Below are 17,752 nucleotides of genomic sequence, written 5' to 3' on the forward strand. Positions count from 1 at the left end.
CTGCATTTATAAAAAGACCTCATGGCACAACCAAAGCACTTTACATTTTGCCTATCCTTCACCCATTCACACACCAACGCCGACATGGAAGGTGCAGGCCTGCACATCAGGAGCAACGTAGGGCTCACTGTCCTGCTCAAAGACACCATCAACACACGAGGGACATCAGGGATTTATCCACCAACCTTGCAATTAGTGGGTGGCCCTTTCTAGCCCCTGAGCCATGTCTGTCCTCGTGGAACAAAAACAAATCCAAAATGGATAAATCTTTCCCATCCAAAGCACCAAAGGGTCTTCCGCAGAGTACATTAAAGAGCTTTATACAAATTTTTCTAACTTTTCTAAGCACAGCATACAGAATACACAAGTGGAGCTAAGAGATAAGACTTGCAGAATTTACAGCCTCTTAAGTCACTTAAAAAAAAAAAAATTATGAGTCAGTAGTCTTTAATCCTTGGTTGGTGTGTTTGCCTTTTAGAGAGAAAAAAAATATATGTTGAATTTCAGAAAAAGAAAACCTGTCCAACTGTCCAGCCCGGGGCGTGGATCTCATGAGAGCCGAGATCTAGGTTTTGCCATGGCCCTCATAGTCCTCTGACCTAAACATCATCAGAAATCCATGGAAAAACCTAAAAAGAGCAGTGCATGCAAGATGGCCCAATAATCTCACAGAACTAGAAGCCTTTTGCAAGGAAGAAAGGCCAAAAATCCTCCAAACAAGAATTGTTTTACTCTTAGCTGTCTACAAAAAGCGTTAACAAGCTGTGAAACTTGCCAAAGGGGGTGTTACTAAGTACTGACCATGCAGGGTGCACAAACGTTTTGTTATTTTGAAATGTTAATTATTAAAGACATGTGTCATCTTTAACTTTATGCCTTTTGGAAATCAGGTCATCTTTTACTCGCTTAGCTATTCACAGTAATCACAGTCAGATTTTGAATAGGGGTGGCCAAACGTTTGCCTAAAACTGTATATGTGATGTAGTTCTACATCTTACATGACTAAGATGAGATACAGGAGCAGCTTTATTCTATTAAACAGGGTGATAGAGATCCCCAATCCTATGAGATTGAGTTAATTCAATGTAAATATATTGTCTGTGGCTGAAATCCCACATATGCACTGGAGACAACGGGTGTCAATGCCTCTTTGTCATGCAACATGCACAACTTTCCGCTTCTGGGCAGGAAGAGATCTATGAACGTCTAGAGTTTGCATACTGCAGCTTGTTTGACCTTTAGGGCATCTTTAACTACCCTCCAGGCAAGTAGAAACCAACACTGGCTCACATGTACACAAACAAAGCCATGCACACACATACACATGCACTCTCTCTCAGACACACAAGAAAACACCAGATGTGGATGCAAACAAACACCAACACACAGCCTTTTTACTCAGTATGGGTCCAAATCGATACCCACACTTCACACACAGTCCATTTGCATGGCTTTGATGTCCCCTCTCAGACCCTCTGGAGGGTAAAATGATTCTCTTTACACCCTAGTGCCAGGATTCTGTCCCAAATCCTCTCTCCGTCTCTTTCTCTCTCACATACTAACACACAAACGTACACTCAAGCTGTGTGGAACTGCTGCTGTTGTTTCAGAAAGGGACATTTCCTCTAAGAGCCACAACCTCAGATATTTATACTTCAAAATCTGTGTGTTTATATTTGTGTGTGTGTGTGTGTGTGTGTAAGCCTGGGTGTGCATACTGTCCTCCACCAGAGCATTCTAATTCTAGATACATTTCCCAGTTTTGAGGGATTTTGTTTGCTTTTAATTAACATTTGACTAGTAGTAAAATTCCAATGACGGCAAACTTGGAATTCATAGCTGCTTTTACCTCTTTCACACTGTAAATTAAATCATAACAATAGCTCTCGGTGAGTCAATAGACCCCACAGAGACAGTGGTGCATGTTTAGATTCCCCACCAGCTTATTGGCACTGCTGAGAGGGTAATTGGCTGGGCCCTGAGACGGGCAGGTTGTGATTGTTGCTGACCCCTCCCATCCTAGACACAATCTCTTTGAACCACTCCCCTCTGGAAGGGGGCTAAGGTCCACAAGAACCGAAACCTTAAGGCACAACAAACTGTTTCTTCCAGACTGCAGCTGACCTCATCAAGAAAGCCTGGGACCCCCACTGATGCGGTTCTCTCTTATTCGAAGGAAACTTTCTCATTTCCTCTACTAGTAAATTGTCACTTATGCCACAGTATTTGGAACTTTTGCACATTTTGTACTTGCCTGTTTTTGTCCTTGCACAATACATAACGTTTGGATTATGGATCTTAAAAAAGGGCATTTTCTTGCATCATAGTTTATTGCATCCTAAATGGATGAATATATAAATATATTAACAAATAACAGTAAAATGCTGTATAGTAAATGATGCAGATGTTAGCATAAAGGCAGTCTACTGTGCACTACTAACATTAACATAGACCGGAATGTCTCAAGGAAGAGCAGGTGACGGAAAACAGACAAAGGCCTCAGAATGACTGGAATAATATGGTGCCTAATTAATTCAATGTCTTCAGGGAGACTGAGGCATGTTGATGTGGAACACAAGCTTTTGACACCATTCTAATATGCTTGACTGGGGTGTATTGATTCCCCAGTACATTGGTCAGTGATTTTTGGTGTTTGTGTGAAAAGACTTGGTTATACAGGACAAATGTGTTTCGAAGATCAATGAGGTAGTTATTTTCTTTGCTCATGTTTGCTTCTAATTATAGTCATAGATACTGGTGCATAAGTTGTGTATGAAAGGAATCTATGAATAATTACCTTTAATTACCTTTCTAAAATAATTGTGGATTTTGAACCGAACTAACATGATGACTGTTAACAACATGTCTTTGGATATAAGATTGTGTATAGATGAGTTCAAGTAAAGTTACAGTAAAGTCTTTACACAGATTTGATTCAAGACGAAAGAGCATCCTGTGACAACAGTCACTGGAATCGAGAAGTTAAACGGGCAACGTTTAACTTCATAAGCACATCAAAAGACACAAACTAAAACTTCCAAAAGAGACCTAAATAAAACAACAGGATGTTGGCAGCATACATGATGGAGAACATAATATGGCAATACGACAGAAACACAAACCATTTGTAGAAACAAAAAACACTGTGCTTGGCTTTTGAACCTTGGCTAATTAATTACAAGAAAATTGGTATTTGTATAGTTAACATCTCTCAACTCTACAACCATTTCACAAGTATACTTACTGTGAACTGTTACAAAAGTCCATTTCTTAAAAAACATATTTTCTTTAACCTCTCCCTCCTGATTTTTATTTTTATCTTTCCATTTTGTGTTTTGACTATTTCCTGTCGCTCACTGTCAAGATGTAACTCTTCATCTCTATTTCTCAAATGCAATAGGACCGCCTGCAGAGTTGAAAGGTCTGTGTGTGTGTGTTTGGAACAGCAAGATCATGCTTTGTAGCAGCATCAAGCAAGCGTCTGTCAGATGTGTCTCAGAAACCATCTCTCCAATCAAATTGAGCAGACTCATGCAATGAAACCTTTATCATTCCACTTTACATGCAGGTAAACGATCCAACAAACCAGTCAAAGATGCAGTTTCAAGACATGGCATCCAATGTCCATTTTCATCATTAATGTTCAAGCAAGTAAATGGTTCGGCTATGAAATTATAGGTCATAGATTAAATGATGTAAAAAGAGAAATATATTTGGTTATACAAATAAAAAGCTTAAAGAAAGGGGAAGTCTAACTTTAGAATTTATTGTATATATGCAAATTGCCAATGTTACGGATAATCACATGCATTTCAGATAAGACATTTAGGATATACTAGTCATGTTACTGAATAACAAGTAAAATTATGAAAGTCTTAAAATGCATTGGTTTACCAGAGCTGGAAAGGTATGATGTAGGCCCAGTTTCCCAGACATGGATTAAGCCTAGTCCTAAAGTAAGAGACAAATTCAATGAAGATCTCCATTGAAAAGGTTTTTAGTCTAGAACTAGGCTTAATCCATGTCTGGGAAACTGGGCCTTAAAGTTTAGGAAAGTTTACGCTATAGGCCTGATAGCTCTTTCCTGAGGTAATTATTTGCAATGAATAAAGATCATGTCCATTGCTGTTTTACGACAAAAAAGACCTGACCATAGATGAAACGGCAGCAGTTTAAACTGTCATCCATTAGTAACCCTGTCAGATGGGAGATAATGCTGGGGAAATGTAATTCATCATTGGGTTCCCGCAGAGTCAAGATTTGAGGAGGAATGGATTTGTTCCTTTTAAAACTCTGGCATACATTTTTTGCATACATTGAACATGAGGCAGTAACTCACTTTAACAAGTCTGCTAAATGTTTTACTTTTAGACATTGATTCCTAAATAATGGTAGTTACTGTAGCAGGGCTGATTTGACCAAACGACAATAGTTATTATATTGTTTTCTTGGAATATATAGTGAATGAGAACAATTATTTGTTTCTTGTGTGGTTCATAAGCACTGTGACATTTCTAGGGAAACAGCTACTACGGTATTTTCTTTTTTGAGGGGTTGCGGGGGTTCTCTGATGTGTTGGCACAGCCAGGGAAGATCAGTATGAAGAGTGAGAGGACAGGCTTAACAGCCCCCTTGAGCAAGTTTATGACCTTTTAGTGATAAGAGCCTTGTCTTGGTCTGCAGCGAATTTATGGCAAAGTGACAGAGAAAGTGCTCTCTAATGTTACCTGAACTGTATTTTAACTGGCGACGAAACACTAAAGTCAGACATTGGATAGAGGGCTTCTGTATCTCACACAAGTTGTCCTCAGTTTTAGGCCAAATCAAACACAAAGTATGAACAAAGATGGTGTGGGGTTCCTAGTCAATGTAAAGCAATGGAAACATCCCTCTAGGCATCAAGAAAAAAAGGCTTATTATTTGCAGGCTACAACCTCCCTTTGCTTGAATAAACATTTTGTACTAAATAAGGCATTTTATTTCTGTCTGGATATTAAATATATTCGAGACTTGTTATTAGCTGAAATGATTCATATACAACCCAAGCATGTGGCCCTATTATCCATTCCACCAGTTATGTCGTTCCTGCTCCTTTACTTATAATGGTCCTTTATTGGAATTACACTAAAAAGGTATAAGGCAGAAAATAAAACTCTCTATCCAACTTGTTCTCTTTGGCTTCCTCTGATGGACTATGCCACCATATGTTCCTGCCTTTATTGCTAATCTTCCACCCCCTAATCTTGACCACTTGCATAACTTTCATTTGTCATTCAGATGGGTTTCTTTGTCCTTCTGCTGTCCCCTGTGGTTCTTGATCCTCGTCTATATTCCCTGTGGAGATGTCTTTGACCCCTTTGATGGGTCTGTACTGCAGTTCAAAATACCACGTCTTTATTCAAATGAGCTCTGTCTTTAGAGGAGCTGGTGCTAGTGCTCGGATCAATGCACAAATCTCCGCAATCTCTTCCAACTTCACATATGTCAAATACCAAGTCCCCAGTGGCTGTCACACCTCAACAGTCTTCTGTATTCTCTCTCCAGGGTGTTGACGGAAGAAGCACGTTGACAAATAAAAGGTTTCAATGGTGACTTCAAGACTTACGTGTGCTATCTAACCAGGGGGTAAACCTCGGTGGAACTATACAGCTGTTGGCTTAGGTTAGGACTATGCACGACTGGATAATGTATAAGATTGCAGTAATATTATCATTATTGCTACAATACTGATTATGATTATAGTTCATATAATTATAGGTTGCCATTAAATAGTGTTTACTCTTCAGCCATGGTAAGCCTCAGATCCTTGTGAAATGTACGTATGGAGACATTTATGTTTTCTGATTTAGGAAAACAATGAAAAAAAGTGTGTTCCTATAGTCATTTGAACAGCAATCCCCACAAACGTTCTTTTGGTACAATACAGAAGAACCAACTGGTCTTGTAACAGTGGAGACCATTTTTCGCCACAATCAAAGCCCTCACTCAACTTAAATTGGCACATACATCTTTGGTAAAGAAAAGAAGGAAATCTTCCCCCTTGTCTACAGTCATGTCTTTCTCCAAGGGGGAACTGCTATATAGCGAATACAATCAATCTCTAATGGCCTCTTCCCCTCTGATGGCCTATGTTTAATCAGAGTAAAAGCCAGGGCTAGCCTCCCGGATGGTCACGGCCATTAATTTGGCCGCTTCTGTTCATTTGTTTGTTTTTTATTGTGGCTCCAGCAGCCGACTGTCATTCATCAGAAGCCTGATAGAGCCCTGCTCAATACTAAAGCAGTAAGCGAGAGGAGATGAATGATCCGTAGCAGACCAGCCAATTCATATCCCTGAACCCATGAACGACCCCCTCCAAGCTTTGATGTTAGTACATTGAAATAAGCGCACTCCGACATCGTACAAACAGTTTCAGGATTACAGTGATTATGTTCATCGTCGTTCTACAGTTATATCACGCCAGCAACAATGGATGTAAAATGTAGACATCTGTGACTTGATAGGCGGTGTGGGAGCATTTGTGGACTTCGGGATCCCACAAAAGGTCTCTATCAGATCCTGTGCACCTTCAGTTGAAGATAAGGACCATGTGACTTCTGGATCAGTGAACAGCTCGGGCCAAAGCATTCCAAAGGAAAGTGGTCTGAGAAATGATTGGATTTTCAGATGCCTCTCAGAGACAGAGACACCTCTCCATCTTTTCAGGTCATTATCTATAGTTGTTCTTGCCTGCACACTTTGGAAGGGGCAGTGCCCTGGCCACAGGGTACTACTCGTTGGTCATGTCACAGCAGTCACTCCACATAAACCCGGGCTGTGACTACTAAGGTTGAGGGACCAAGGCTATTCTGCTGTTTCAAGCTGTACTGGTGCATGTTCTCAAATGAACCTCCAACAACAGCATAGTTACTTCATATTTCCTGTTTTGGAATCCCTAAAATTATTTAATTGGCCAGGTACAAATCTTTCTTTCCCATCCGCCGTTGGCCTCTTCAACAAGGCCAAGGGCTCACACTGACTTTAATCACAATCTGCACAATGACACCTTGCAATTTGCACTATTTGTATCTCGTACTATTTGCACCTCTTGTACTATTTGTATTTTTATATTGTAAATTATTTGGCTACTTTATATTTTATTGTATATGTTTTATTGTAAATCCCCTTAGTATTAGTTAGACTTTGTACCTTTAGTATAGTTAGACCACATATTTAAGTTTTAATATTCCTATGTTTAATGTATGCACCTTCCTGACAAAGTAAATTCCTTGTATGTGCAAACTTTCATGGCGAATAAAACCCCTGTCTTATTCTGATTTCCACTGATATTGTTAAATGATAAAGTTACCAACATAACCATCAGACATACAAACACAAGACAATAACACAAAGACAATTCCATACAGCTCCATCTGGCATTCTAGAATGGAAGCGGAGAATCCAGCAGACACCAGCACTACCCAGCTGATGGTCCTGGACCCCCAAGAACATCCTTCTACAGACCATTTTATATCACACAGTTCCCAACAGTCATTGGTCCATCTACAATCACCATACAGACATGCAGGTGTCCCATGTCTCTTCTGTCATTGGCTCACTCCCTAAGAATACAATGTTTCAATATAAACATCTGTCACATTCTATTAACACATTACATCCCAGTTGATAAGCCACTCAGACCTCACATCTCCAGACTTCAGGTCTCCAGGAAGACAAAAAGCTCCAAGAGGCATCTACCCCAAATGGTCAACTGTCCCTTTTGGAAGGATCCTTCTATTCAAGAGTTAATTAAACTAATCTACCACAAACAAACCCCCAAGTCATCAGCAACACCTTACGATCCTTTGAACTCAACTTAATTATCTCCCCTTCCTGTAAAAGCAACAGCTGTCAAATGTCTCTTACCAACAAACATAAAAGCTTACAATTCAAGCCTTATTTAAGACACATTAATTTTACATACATAAGCCCAACATTTCTTTCATAGGTACCGGAAAATATCTGTTGAAAAACTGAAAAGTACGGTCAGATTTAAAAAATACATCACTTAACTATAATGAATTTATATTACTGTCATTTTACCAGAAATGTCCCTATAATTCCATGAACTCTTACTTTTAACATATTTAAATAGTAATAAAAAGAGTCATACACCTCAAGAAACTGAACACAATGACACTGAGCCATGGTTTCTTCCAGTTTTTCCTAGCCTTCTCCAAGAGCCTAGGTTTAACACTAACTTAAAGTCTACCTCATCTCTGTCAGATTAAACTCTACATATAAAAACAGAAAGTATGTTAGACTTCTCTGACATGCACTGGTTGTGCCTGTTATGACTACAGCAGATGCTATCACAGCAAGACACAAATACATCCTTTTCGTCATATGGTGGTCAGCAAATTGCATATTTGCAAAAAGCAAAATCCTATCACCAACAACGCTTTTCACTGGATGAATGAGTTTCTCAGTCACTGCCAGAATTCTCTTCTCTCTCTCTCTTCTCTCTCTCTTTTTCTCTCTCACTACCCCTCTTTTCCCATTTAGTACAAGAAGAAAAACAGGCAAGGCTGGGCTATATGGTTGGGAGGGGGGTGGAGGGTTGGAGTGGCTGGGACCAGTACTGGGGCTGATTCCATGGACTTGGTGCAAGCAAGCAAGGTCACCCCCGTAGTCATCCAGCTGGCAATGGGCAAAACAGCAGTGCTGTTGAGTTTTCCCATGTTGCAGTGCTGATGCGAATGCCAGTTCCAGTTCTCTTGTTCCAGCACGACCAGTGACAGGAAGTCCAGGTGCTTTAAAAGCACCCCAGTGCGCCCTGGTGGACACTGACACAGGGACTTTCTTTACTTTTCAATTAGTAATTTAAATCTGGTGAAATAATTTGATGGAATGTATAGCGTAGTCAAGTCCAGTAATGGGTAACTGGGTCAATAGGTGTACTGCAGAGGACACAATTGTAGTACACAATTTGGTAGACATATCACTTCATAGATATGGACTACATTGTGTAGCATGCAATGTATTGTTGCAGCTGGTAGATACAGACTATTCCTTGACACTGACCACCAAAATACTATAGAAGTGCACTTCTGATCTTCTATTGTACTATTTTGAACTATTTGTACATCACTTTGGATAAAAGGTTCTACTAAATTAATAAAATGTCAAATGAGAATTGTAGCTTTACAGGGGAAGGACAAAACGATCCTCTTCAAACTTCTCAAATGTATTTCTTTAGGGGATAGTAAACAAAGAAATTGCATAAACAGCTATACATCTAAAACTATTTCCCAGTCAACTTAAATGGGCAGGGACCAAATAGTGAAAGACAACAAATAAACAGGAGGAGGCAGGGATTGATGATGCATTGTTTATCCCAACAAGCAAACAATAAACGTCATTCAGACCATCTTCATTTATTTACTTCCGTAATTCTGTAGAAATAATCTGCGCTGTCATGTGTGAGGAGAGAGCCTAATGACTTTGGAATCATGCTTTGCAACAGTAAAAAAAAAAAACAGGGTACACAGTAAAAGTTCAGACTTCTCCACGCTGAGTACACTCTCTGGCACTCCAACCGAGAAGATAAGCCGACTGTCTAGAGTTTTTTTTTTTTTTTACGCAGTCCCTCTCTATTCAGACCCCACAAGCCCAGCGGAAGGGGTTCCACCTCGACATACTCTGAACCTCACCGCGCCAATGAGCAAATGGGAGCGTGCACTCCACCGTCCCCTGCTGTTCAGCTTCGCCCGAATAGGGTCTTCCAGTTCCACAACTCGCCTCTTTCGGGCATTCCTATTCTCCGTCTCAAACCCCTTACCCATCCACAAGTTCCCGAAAGATGAGCTGCCCGGTTGAAGAGGTGCCCCCTCTGCTTGTTGACTCATTTACCCTTTTCATAATGGACCAGATCCCTTTAAGTGGGTTTTGTCCGGTGATGATGACGCTCCGCTCCCACTTCTCAACAATCCTATTACAGATCATAAAAGGAGCCGAGGAGGTGGCCTTGAAGCACTCAGGCTCCTTTCTTCAAGTAAGGGCAGATGTGGGTAGAGCAGGGAGTATAAAAGGGGTGCACAGTCTGAGCACTCATGTGCGCATGCTTAATGACGGTTATCACAGGCGGTAGTGCTCTTGTACACTAAAGATGGGGAAATACTTAATTACTTAACATGTATAATTGGATCCCATGATATGCTTCTAAATCACAGTGTGCACATGTTGGCTTGTATGTGTGAAGGGCTTGTTGTACAGGGAGTCAGGTGGCTGAGTGGTGAGGGAATCGGGCTAGTAATCCGAAGGTTGCCAGTTCGATTCCCGGTCATGCCAACTGACGTTGTGTCCTTGGGCAAGGCACTTCACCCTACTTGCCTCGGGGATATGTCCCTGTACTTACTGTAAGTCGCTCTGGATAAGAGCGTCTGCTAAATGACTAAATGTAAATGTAAATGTACTGCATCTTACTATTGCAGCAATGGTGAACTAGACTGTTGCTATATAGGTTAGTATTCAATCTAATTCACTGATTTCTTTCCTTGCATACCAGGGTTTTTCCTGTGTGGAAAGGGATTAGGTGGGCCACCTAAGCCATTTCCCACCCCGCCTAAGCTTTCTAGCAGAAATTGCACACACAAAAAAAACTGATTTATTGATGCAATCCGGTCATCCAATCAACCAGCGTTGCTAGACTACCGTTACATTATACGTGATATGCGTTTAATGTACGTGACTGTTCTTGTCGTTGACAGATCATGGAAAAAAGAAAAGTGAAGATTTTGCATGCCCCTGTACTTTGGAACAGCATAGAAACACTAGGTCTGTGCTTGTGTGATGACATTCCAAATTGACCCCCCCCCCCACACACACACACACACACTCTCTCTCTCTCTCTTAAACCCACACAAACTCACATTCTTTACACATAATGTATTCCCCGAGCATCGCAGAAGTGGAGCATCTATGAAAAAAAGAGCATTTCCAACTGATACATGCCCCTCTTATAACTACTGTAGCTTTAAGCTAAACTCTGCCACCCCAGCCTCATACGCACATCACCATTAATCAAAAAGCCTTGGAGTTTCACAAACAAGTGACATAAATAACTAAAACATCAGGGAACTGAGAGAAAGGAGACAACGCAGGCCACATAGTCAGTGGAAAAGCTGCAATGTCACCTTGAATCTGGGTATCAAGCAGTAGCGTGTGCACGTAGCACCAATAGGGTGATTTAGCATAATTATGAGTATTAACTGCTGTTTGGATGAAGGTGTTTATCCATATCTCTCTATTTGAGAGGCTTCACAACATCGTATATCCCTGCGAGGTTAGATGTAGGAGTCGATACTGCATGCATTTGCATCCTTTTCAGGCTAGACTTTCCAATATTTCTTGAGCTGTTGAACCACATCCACTGAATATAAGTAATAAATGGAGAAACTGTAGTGTTTTTTGTTTTTTTGGAACAAGACCAGAGTTTAATGGTTTGGTTTCTCCTCGGTTTTTATCGAGAAAAGTGGTCCATTTAATTGCTGTGACAGGGGGGCTGCCTGGTAGAATCACAAACAATTGAGCTAGGATCAAGGGGCATCTCATTAAAATGCATTGATTTCCATCAATCTGAGTCAATGAGAAGGCAACCCTGTCAATGGCAGATTGTTGTATGTGGTTAACTTCTTTTACAGCACATGTGAACCTACATTTCAGCATTTGTATGTTGAAAAACAAGACTGTCAGCCACTGTAATTGCACCCACTGACTGGTTTGTTATGGTTAATTACGTTAGTCATGCAGCACAGAAGTACCAAGAACACAAAATCTGTCAAGGTGTTGCTACTGCAAGGCGTTCAAGCTAGTGCAAAGTCACACTGAGCATACTCCATGTCTATAGAAGCATGTTGGTAGATGTTCTGACTGAGATGTGTTTGACCAAATTCGAAAGAAAGTCACATACCAAATATTTCTGAAGTGGAGTTCTCAAACATCCATTCAACACTTTCCACAAACAATTGTCAATCTAAAGAATGAGGTAGTAGGCTTACCATGTAATTGGTAACATTTCAATTAAAGTTTCAAAGTTCTTGGTCCAACCATTAAAACCATAAAGTCAACATGGCACCAATTGTCCTTTCAAACATCAACAAGCAAATGCCAAAAATCTCAATTAAAATGTATTTCTTGGTTTTGCCTGATGTAAAATCTTGATTGGTGACAGTGAACTCCTTGGGGACACTGGCGGGGATATCAAGTCACTGTGTCATTGCTTGACATGATGGATCCATCGATTAAAGAAATACATAATGAACTGGTGTGTCATTTTGACTCGTTATTGATTTCCATATTAGTTGCTGATTGATACAAGCTTTAAATGTCAATTAGACATTGATCAGGCCAAGGGGCCAGTAGTGCCCTGGGATACTGTGTCACTCCACATCTATGTGACTTTGCAGGATTCCATCTTGCTCTGTCCATTCATCTTGTGTAGAAAAAACACAAAATACCAGCATGTGACTACAATTTACATTTATAAAGATTAGTCAATGTCTAATTTACAAATGATTGTTTTAAGGGCCCTCAATTACTGCTGCTGTACATCAGCGCATACTGCCTTTCAAAGCCTGTCCTTATTGGTTGTTAACATGTATTGGAAATATTACAGATGTCACATAATGTTTTTATTGTGTCTGAGTGTCAAATATCATGTGCTTTATCATGCCAGCCTTTATTATAAGTATGTATATGTGTACAGTATGCACCTATTAAGACAGGTGCAAACCCAATGAATATGTTATATTATTTTTTTGTTTGATAAAGGTTTCAAAATAATGAATCAGTGTTTCTTAGTGGAATTGTGCTATGCTGGATCAAGCCTGAAATAATAAACCTAAACTGTAGTTCTGATCAATATAAACTGCTTTGTCATCTTGCACTGTGTTTCTATGACTCCATGTGTGTCCATATCACCCAAGAATACATCCATTCTTTCATATTTGTTTCATAAATACTGAAAATGAATTTGAGTTCTTGACTTAAGCTAAATGTAATATAAAACTAAAATCTAGCTAAAAAACTTGCATCTATACCAGAAGAGAATTCATAAACTTTCAAACAGGCCAAGTAACAGGAAGGAAACAACAGTTTCACAATCCTCAAACATAATCTTCTGAAATAAAGCAATGTTTGGCTGTGACGTATGTTTAGGATTATGTCTTAATCCTTTCCATCGACTTCTGTCACTCAAATATCAAAACACAATGAAGAGAACATATGAAGCCATAGTTCAGAAAAAACTATTGTAAAGACTATTGAGGTTAAATCTCAGCTTCAACTGACACCCATATATCTACCATTTACACTTCCAAAGGCAGATGACACTGTTTAGACTAGGCCAGGGCAGGACTGTGACAACTTGTACTAATAGAACACCAAGAATAAAGAGCTCTACAAGAGCATGTACACGGAGAGACAAGGTTAATGAGGCAGGATTCAACGTTCTACTAACACCTCCTCCTGACAGTACGACTGAAACTTTATAATAAGTCTCACTTAAATGGGGATGAAGGTGCTCAGTGGAAAAAAAACATTTAATTAAGTAGGGGTGGATTCACTTTCAAGAGTTAAGCACTTGTTAGCTTCAGGCAGGTAGACTTGTAGTAGTTAGGATTTGATAATGATTTATAGAGTACAGACTCTGTATCTATGGCGCTTTGGTTCTGCTTCACAAAAGTGTTCTGCCTCACTACACCAAATCCAATGCTACGTTTACCCTATAGCATGACTGTGCGTAACTTTTCAATGCAATCCCTGTAGAAAAGCTCGACTTTTGGGTTTGTATGGATGTGTATGACCAACCAGAAAACTGATTTTGTACAACTCAGGCATAGTGTCCTATCAGTAGGCAATGTACTACACAAATGTGGAGCACGCCCACGCTTTGCAGACAGATCATTAAAAATATAAAGTAATGGAAAACAGGTGTGAGAGTGAGACTATGCTTGTTCGAGATCCGCTTTGCCTAGCCTTGAATGTAGACGAGAGAAGGCGGTAGCAGGGGGAGAGAAGTGAAAAACTTACGATAAAGTCGAACAGTCAGTCATCAACAAGTCGTTTTCAATCATGTAGTTGGCTTGGGTTGGCGGTGGAGAGCAACTACAGCGCCTGACTCGGCCGCCTTGCTCTCGTGTGATTATTGTGGTTTGCATCACCGTGACAATCGGTGACATCTCAACGCGTCAGACCGCATTTCTACCTGGCGTGAAACTAAGCCAAGCGGTGATTGACATCCACCTGGCTGATCTCAAACAAGCTTACGTGTTCCAACTTTCTATAAGCTTGTGAGCAGACCTCACTTAGGAGTTAAATGAAACGAGCTGCACACGGAAAGTCACGTAACAGCCAACCAACAAGAAACAATATAATTTGGATGTCAGGCACTGATCAATCCAATAGCTTCAAATAAGTGAGATGTGGTTTTGATTGGTTTCCATAAAAAAGGGACATTCAATATTCAAGTGAGCAAGCTGAGATTGCGTCGAATAAAACAACTAGCCTATGATGTGGGAGGGTAGTGTGCTATCAGTGTTAGCCGAAGTCAGCTCGCCTTGCTTATCTGACAGGTTTCCATTGCATTTTATAGGCCAACCTCCTTCATCAAAGCGATTAAGCAATTACGCTGATTATGCTGCTCCAAAGAAATGGGGAAGCGCTATTAAGTAGCAAGCATTCTGCGAGATAGTAACAGTTGATTTTGTGCTGAATGAGAATAAATTCTTGTTTTCTTTCATCCTTGACCTATTGGTACAGGTTGTCAATTTTCCTTGCGAGCAAAAGGGGGAGGTGTGTTTTGGCAATGACACCGTTTAATTTGGGTCTTTTATCATTTTGATGGGCTATATTGCCTACACTCTTTACTGAGGCATTGCCCACCACTCCACAGAGAATCCAACTTTCAAGATCAGATGCAAAACAGATGAAAAACTGCAAAGTGAATCTATATCTCAAAATACTCCCTTGACCTGTGTATGTACATGTATTTAGTACATGCCAACTGTTGAATAATCGAATTCAATCGGAATGCCTTGGCGGTGTAGGAATCGCTAAGCTTTTCCTCAGCAATCGAAACCCGATACCACAGTGCCACCAATCTGCGCAAATCATGTAGTTTCTAATGTGATTTGTTTAAAAAATAAAGCCAGTCACGTTTTGTCTCAAATATACCGTGGAACTTTATATGACAAACAGCAAAGTAAGCTTGAATTTGTGCAGTAAGAAACCAACTTTTTCCCAACTGTTAATGACCGTCGAAGATGTCCTTATCCTCAACAAGACGTTTATATGCGCAGGCGTATCTGTCCACCCGTGTGGAGACAGAAGAAAGAAGATGATTGTTAGAGGATGATAGATGAAGGTGCTGAAATGTTACCTCGGGAGGATATCTCAAGGAAGAGACGGGGGTCAGCTGCTCGTATTGCGGCGGTGTACTTGTCTTCTGTTCCGGGAACCTGAGCCTTCTTTTCGGGCATGAGTCGGACTCTGAGTCGCCCTCCTTCAGCACCTAACCACCATTCCAAAATACGTGTAAGGTCCATTTCCAAGAAAAATACAGGGGCTTCCTCGTACACAGCTAGTCCCCCGCATCCTGTTCTGACCATTTCCTCCCCAATTTCCACGACGACTTGATTCGATTTTCGACTGGCTTTTGTCAAGCCTAAATTCAGAACTTTGGACGGCGGCCGTTTGAAGCGAGAAGGGAGCTGTCCAGCATTAGATGAATTCCCTTTGTCCACCACTGTACTATCGATTGCTGCCAACTTTGGGTCAACAAAAGTTGAAATTGTTTTTTGTAAGGGAATGCAGTGCATTCTTAAGTTAGCACGCACCGTGTAGCACCCGTTAACAGTCAGACAATCACCGTTGAGTGGCCGTTTAATAAACTCTGCCAAGTAATACCTCAAAAGAGAAGGGACAGCAAAATCCACGGCGAGATTTTTCCTCTTAAGTCTCGAGTTGTATGTTTGGTTGGAGTCTTTTTTACCTATAGCATCATCGCTGCTGTTGAGGAGACCAGCGGTGGAAAGCGCAAGCCCCGCGGTGGTCCTTTGCGAGGCGCAATGCAGCTCAAATAAAAATGCCGCAGACCAAATAAACAAATAAAATATCCTGGTCGTCATGCTTAAATAAAATAATTTTCCTATTGAGGCTGCTTCTCCGCTTTCTTAGTTTTCACAGACACAGCACAAATTCAAAGAGTGAATCGATGATCATGCGGCTTCTGAGGCTCTCGCTTGTGCTCACCCACGGCAAAAGGAGGGGGGTAGTCAGATTGGTGATAGTGTTGGCTGATACTATCCTTTCGTAAATCGGAAAAGTGGCATCCTTTCCCCCCAGATTATGTCATTTGTAAAGGGGTTGTTCCAAACGACTCGCACTTTCGGGCTCTGATTGATATGCCAGTCGGGTCTGCTGCAAAGGTTCTCAAAGCCTCCTTACACAGTTGTGGTGGTACAAGTAGCCGTTTTATCAGCAAAGAGATTTCGTGTCGTTTTCTTTTTTCAAGCTATAACTATCCACTGGCCGGACCGGTAGGCTATACAATTTCTTACTCCTTTGGAAGTGGGCTAGATAATGTGGCCTGTCCTCCGCTGAAGCTTTGATTTGATTCACATTCGGAGTTTAAAGATGTCCAGCATAACGTGGAACTTGAAAATACAACGATAGATTCACTTGGGTTATCGATCGTAGTCTTAATTTCCATCATCTGTGCAGGCAGTGAAGTTGTACTGCCATTCCACAATTCAACGAATCCATCCGACAGATGTGGTTTTAGATGTTTTTTTACCGCGCATTTTTGTGCGTCATTTCGTTCCTATTGCAAACTCACTTATAGTATTGCAGTGACGTCAATAAAGCAGTTATTCCAAAGTGTGCACGACTAAACGGTGAACGAAGGAGTCTTCGGTCGTTGAACGCCGAACGTTGAACGTTGTGGGTACACGACAGGGAGCAATAGCCCAAACCCTATAGGCGCACTAGTTGTGAGAGCGTAATTGTTATGGCACCTGCGGCTCTGCACAGTGTTCCGGAATTAGTTTCTTAATGAATTTCGATGAATCATCAACCCTTTGCCCGGAAATAATTAGGCCTAAATTACCGTTCTCCAACAGCCTAGTTGTTTGTCCTCTAATTTTTAAGTTTGTTAAGCCAAGTGTTTGGGGAATATCACCTCAATATGTCGTTAGTCTAGTAGCCAATGTAATCTCTAAGAAGGATAACTTCTTGTTGCAAAAACTGATGCCAGCTCTACAGTCTTGCAAGCTCAAGTGTGTATTCTCTCTCTCTCTCTCTCTCTCTCTCTCTCTCTCTCTCTCTCTCTCTCTCTCTCTCTCTTACACACACACAAACACACGCTATCTCTCTCTCCAGATTGATGTACCATATGTCAAAAGTAGCATGTAGCTTAAAGGAGGTTTAATCAAATGTAAACTGAATCTGTTGAGTACTGACTATGATTTCAACATGTAAAGCTTTTTTTTTAAAGAAATTTTGATGAAATGACAATCGAAATGAATCATTGATCCTCATCCATGAACACTAGATGGCACTGTTAGACACAAAAATTTATTTCATGATCTATGACCAAGTAATTTAAGCTCTTATAGCTTATAGCTTTGAATTTTTTAACCATAAAACATAATCAGTCTTACAAAATGAAAACCTATTTGATAACTGTATTCATTTTTGTATTTAAGACAAGTGA

The 17,752-nt window shown here is 40.5% G+C and overlaps 1 protein-coding gene across 1 annotated transcript in view; it reads right to left on the reverse strand.

Annotated features, from left to right (window-relative positions):
* The window catches only part of alk (ALK receptor tyrosine kinase), a 222,980-nt gene extending 206,069 nt beyond the window's left edge, over window positions 1-16,911 (reverse strand). The window contains exon 1 of the mRNA XM_062469533.1: window positions 15,419-16,911. Within this exon, the coding sequence (XP_062325517.1) occupies window positions 15,419-16,166 (748 nt within the window). The 5' untranslated portion in view covers window positions 16,167-16,911. The remainder of the gene's footprint in view (window positions 1-15,418) is intronic.
* Between the last annotated feature and the right edge of the window lie 841 nt (window positions 16,912-17,752).

Source organism: Osmerus eperlanus, chromosome 9 (assembly GCF_963692335.1).
Source record: "Osmerus eperlanus chromosome 9, fOsmEpe2.1, whole genome shotgun sequence".
NCBI lineage: Eukaryota > Metazoa > Chordata > Actinopteri > Osmeriformes > Osmeridae > Osmerus > Osmerus eperlanus.